Source organism: Gallinula chloropus, assembly GCF_964237585.1.
Source record: "Gallinula chloropus genome assembly, chromosome: 4".
In the NCBI taxonomy this organism is placed as follows: domain Eukaryota; kingdom Metazoa; phylum Chordata; class Aves; order Gruiformes; family Rallidae; genus Gallinula; species Gallinula chloropus.
In genome coordinates this window covers 72,239,689-72,244,723 of record NC_140088.1, presented here as the reverse complement: position 1 = coordinate 72,244,723, position 5,035 = coordinate 72,239,689, and the positions used below count along the sequence as shown (strand labels likewise).

Sequence of the window (5,035 nt, the reverse complement as noted above, 5' to 3'; positions counted from 1 at the left end):
CCCCACCCTCAGACTTGAGTAATGGTAACTATACAACATACAACCTACCTTAGGCCTGTACTAACTCTTTATCTCACAATCTCTCGAGTCTTTCCTCTTCATCATCTTTTGTTTGCTTCCTTTTTCAGATTCCTAACTTTCTTATGAGCCAAGTCCTCTGATGACTTCACATACTGCTGCTCAAAGTTACTCCAATCCTTCTACAGGACTGCCAGGCAAAGCTGGGAGCCCTGTTACACCGGACCTCAATTCCCCTGTCAGCAGGCAGCACAGAATACAGCATCCTGGCTGATGGGTTATGTTGCATCAAACCCCAATTCTGCATTTAGAAGCTGTGTTTCTACCAGCTTAGACCTGCATGTGGAACGACAGGACACAAGAAAAGTGGAGCTTTCATTTATTGGGCTGAAACTACAAATAGATTCACTTTGACTTCTGGCTCTGTGCTTGTGCCTTCAACACTTTCACAACAATCTTCTGCTCCTCAATAAGAAAAGCCCGCTTGATTCTGCAAAGGAAAAACAGCAACTTTAGGACATGTATTTACTTCAGCAAAATCACAAAGAGACGACAAAGCTACAGTCAGTTCTGCAGTCTCCAACAGTCACTGCATGTGTGGTGTTACTTCCACAACTACTTAAAAAGTAGCCACCATCAAAAGACAGGGACATTGGCACTGTATGACTGTAGCAGTTCAAGGAAGAAAGCCTAGTGGGGCTGCAAACTTACGGGGAGTGGCCTGTAGTTAATACCCGATGGCTGAACAGGGGTGAGATTAGTGCCTCCATGAACTTCAAAGGCAAAAAGCAAAACCCCTCACTGGCAAACTGATTTGGTGGCTCTTAAGAAGTCAGAAACAGTGTAAACAGTTGTGGTCAATTCTTCCTTAGAGCTACAGAAAACGTTACATGAGCCCAGTTATCAAAACAAGAACAGTTTCCCTCTCAGGATTAAAGCCATTAAAACTTCCTTGCACATAAAGAGAGGAAACCCTGGCAGGTCACGCCGTGCCTAAACACAGTTATTTCTGGGAAGCACACAGAGCCACTATGCAGATGGACTGGTATGACAGCACTCACACAAACAGCCTATTTGGTGGCTTTGAGCTAAAAGCACAAATACACCACACTTCCACCTTAAAGCACTACAGTGCCATTCCATATACATTTGGTATATATGGCTGTATTTGCAGTACACAAAACCTACCAACAACACCTAAACACAGACAGGAGAAACACCTGCCAATTCCAGGGAAGGAGGTGGTTTTGTCTGGTTTTAGGCAGAGTAAGTTACACTCATGTATTAAAAGCTACCCAGTAGGCTCAATATAGTGCTTGGTAAAACACTCAGAAAGTGAACGTTTTTTTAACACAGAAAAAAGTATTCTATGGACACGCAGCTGTAACAACCACTCTTCAGTGGCACCTCATGGGATTTAGCTTAGAGATCACACAAGCAGAGAAAAAAACCCAGCAAGATGAAAAAAAAAATGGATCAGACTGCTAACTCCAGAGATCTGCTTTGATTGCCATTCACAGGGATGACATTCCTTCTAACACATTCTTCCTCAAATTTGCCAACGAATTATAGGATGCACAGTTGTTACCCAATAAAACCAAGTCTAGTGACACCCATAAAAAAGCCATCTTGAAGTAACAAAGTAATACCTTTTAATCCCAAAACAACACACAGAAGCCCAAAGTTCAACTGATTTGACACTAATATCTCTGCTTCAGACAAAAGAGTAGGACAACAGAAGAGAAAAATCTTCACTTCAGTATGAAATATAAAAACTTGGAATGAGCAGACTGTTTAGCACCAAAGCAACAGCACAGTAAGAAATCATGAAGAACAAACTTTCGACAAAGGAGCTCCACATGCAGTAACTACCTCAAATCCAAGGGACAAAAAGACCACACACATTTCACTGCCAATAGGCTCCATGCTTACCCACTCCATTTTACTACATCAAAGTCAGACAAGAGTCCTCAAAGCTTCGGCCCATCCATGTAATGAAAACATCAAGATACTCTGTATGAGATTTGTGGAACCTCAAGAATAAAATTAGCTTTCTGTAAGCTCACCTGTCACGGACACACTTAGCACACATGGAACCACCATAGGCTCTGCTAACGTGCTTCTTTGTTTTTGACAGCCTCATAAGAACTTTAGGACGCACAGCACGAACCTGCAGGAAGCAACAGGAGAAGCCTATTGTAAGACAGTAATTCTGGTAACAGCCATATTAAGAAAATTCAGTTCAGTAATTTAAAAAAGCAGTAGCACCTGAAGTTGACTATTCAAGATGCAAAAATGTGACAGAAGTCGCTGCCTGTTACACATGCCATCTTACCATCTTCAGCATTCCCAAACTGATCATTTCATTCTACCTCACAGGTTCACTAAGATTCATCGTTTTAGAAGTGTTCATAAAAACCAGACTGTTTTCACAAGGGTGAGCTCTACTCACAGACAGACATTGCTCAAGCATTCCCATCACTGTTAAGAGCAATGGCATTACACCAAGAGCACATTTTGGAGAAAATTTTCATATTAAAGCATTCTTTCCTTTCTCCTAAAACCGAAAGTCAAACAGCTTATGGCAATGTTTTTTTCCCGAAGCCTACCTAACAGGTCCAATTTAGAGTTTTCAGCCTGCCACAGAATCAACTCCTAGCTCAAAATTCCAGCCAGTAACAACTTCTAGAACAAGGCTGTTCAGATGTAACGGCAATGACAACCACATGCATTGAAAAAGAATTGATTCTTTAGTTTTCATGGCTTGTTTTACCAGTTATATTTTACAACACTCAGGTAAGACTTTAAGAAAAGTTGCTCCAACAAAAATTCATCAATTAACAGGCATATTATCTTGCTTGAAAAAGCTCCTTGTACTGAAAAAATACTGCTGTAAAAAAAAAAATCTTATGCCAGGAAGCCCAATACTTACACCACGAAGTCTTCCTGGGCATATGCCACATGCTGACTTCGGTGCCTTCCCTACTTTCTTGGTGTAAAGGTAAACAATCCTGTTCCCGGGTGTTCGGGACCTAAGTATGGCAGAAAAGAAGCCTGTTAATGTAACAATCAAAACTTAAACTTAGCCTCCTTTAAAAATGAGGCGGCTTTGGTTGGTTGGGTTTTTTTAGAAACTGTCTTACTTACAGTCTGGTCTTGTTGGAAGCTGTATTGTAGGACAACCTACGGCGGTAGGTCAGGCGCTGAACCATTTTTTACACCTAGTTCAAAACAAAGCAGCACTAATTTAAGGCATCAATGTCCCCCATCGAAGTTCACAGATCACAGCATCAGCTGCACTGAAGCATCGAGCTAGATCTGAATCAGCAGCTGCTGATTCCCTGTTAGCACTGATAAAATTAAAGCGTTTCCTCATCTGTGGCAGCCAAGACAACTATACAACATGTGATAACAAGCAGAATAGAATCTGCAATTTAGATTCACCCAAATTAACTCGAAGGCAGTTCAACACCCTGGCCTTGCCCGTATGATGTCAGGCTCCCCTAGAAAACTGCTTTACCAGCTATGTGAGTTTTCTAAGCAACGTAAGTTTCGTTGGCCAGGCTGATAACTGAGCTGAAGCAAATACCACTCTTTCCTATCTCATCTGACAGCAAACTCTGGGCCCAGACCGGAGCCATCTCCGGGCCCGGCACGCCGCGACGAGGGCAGCGAAACCCGCAGTACGCCGGCACTGACGCGGCGCCAGGCAGTGATGCCCCAACGCGGCGCCGACAGCCTGCGGAGTCGCCCAGCGCAACCCCCCGCCATGGGGACTGGCACCGCCCCCGGCCCAGCTCCGCAGGCACCGGCTCGCTTCGGCCCCGGAGACGCGGGTCCCTCCCGGAGCCCTGCCGCAGAGGCCTAGGAAGGCCCGGCCTCTACACCGCGCATCTGTGACCCGCCGCCGGCCCCAGCGCGAACAGCCACGGCGCCGGCCCCTCACCACAGCCCTCGCGGGACCTTAAGCGCCCCCACCGCCCACCGGGCCGCGGATGTGAGTGGATGGGGACCGACGGCCCTCAAACTGCCGCCGCCATACCTGGCGCCACCAGACCCGGAAGAGGAAGCGGAAGAGCGCGGGTCAATGTTGAAATAGTAGCGCTGTTGAACGAGGAAGGAAGAGTAGCGCATGCGCACTGTAGATCGCCTTCCCGGCGCGGGTCGTAGATGCCGCCATGTTGAACGGAAGTGGATGCGCATGGGTGGCGCCATGTTGTACGGCTGAAGCGGGGCGAGGCGCCGCTTAGCGGCGGGATGGGGGTGAGACCCGGCGGAGCCGGCAGTGCTGCCGCGGCCAGCGGAGGGAACGGGGACTGGGGGTCCTGGGGAGGGGGTTGTGGTAAAGCACGGCAAGATCGTCTCCGCTGCAGATGCTTCGCTTTTCCCAGGAAACCTAAGCACGTACTTCCCCCCGCCTTTTGTTGTTTCGGTTTGCTTTAGTGAAAACCTGTTTCTCTAAGACATCAGCTTCTTTCCCCGGGAAGGGCGCCTGGTTCTTCGTTGGAGCAGCGAGGTAGCTGTAGGCACATAAGCCGTTAGGGCAAGTCCCTCATAGACGCTTTTCCACATCACGGCGGCAGATAGAGCATCTGGGAGCTCTGTGCTCTTACCCAAAACTTCCCCTGATACGGGGCTTTCTAACAAGATGCTTACAAAGGGTTAAAGGGCGCTTGCTAACAAAATGCTTGCAAAGGGGGGGGGCTTATGCTTGTTAAGGGGGCTTAATAACAGGATGATTTGAAGTGCCATAGTGGTTATATCAGAAGATGACCTTGCACAACTCTGACTTACTTGAACAACTCCTAGTTAGCTTTGAGTGATTAATGTTCTGGACATAATTTAAAGCGGACCCAGGCCTGATAAAAAGAAAACATCCCAATTACGATTGTGCCATCTGGAACAATCACAACTACGCATGTGCCAGGGGAAGGAGGTGAAAAGTTCAACCTGATGAGCCTTGAGCTCCCAAGCGCTATCCTCGCTGTGCTCCTGTTGGGGGGTTCAGTGAAGAAGG

The 5,035-nt window shown here is 46.9% G+C and overlaps 1 protein-coding gene across 1 annotated transcript; it reads right to left on the bottom strand.

Annotated features, from left to right (window-relative positions):
* Positions 1 to 381: 381 nt before the first annotated feature.
* RPL34 (ribosomal protein L34) lies at positions 382 to 4,098 on the bottom strand. The gene is made up of 5 exons (XM_084263657.1): positions 4,061 to 4,098; positions 3,166 to 3,239; positions 2,951 to 3,050; positions 2,085 to 2,188; positions 382 to 508 (listed from the first exon to the last, which is right to left on the bottom strand). The coding sequence occupies exons 2-5, from the start codon at positions 3,228 to 3,230 to the stop codon at positions 424 to 426; spliced, it is 354 nt and encodes a 117-aa protein (XP_084119783.1). The 5' UTR covers positions 3,231 to 3,239; positions 4,061 to 4,098; the 3' UTR covers positions 382 to 423.
* Between the last annotated feature and the right edge of the window lie 937 nt (positions 4,099 to 5,035).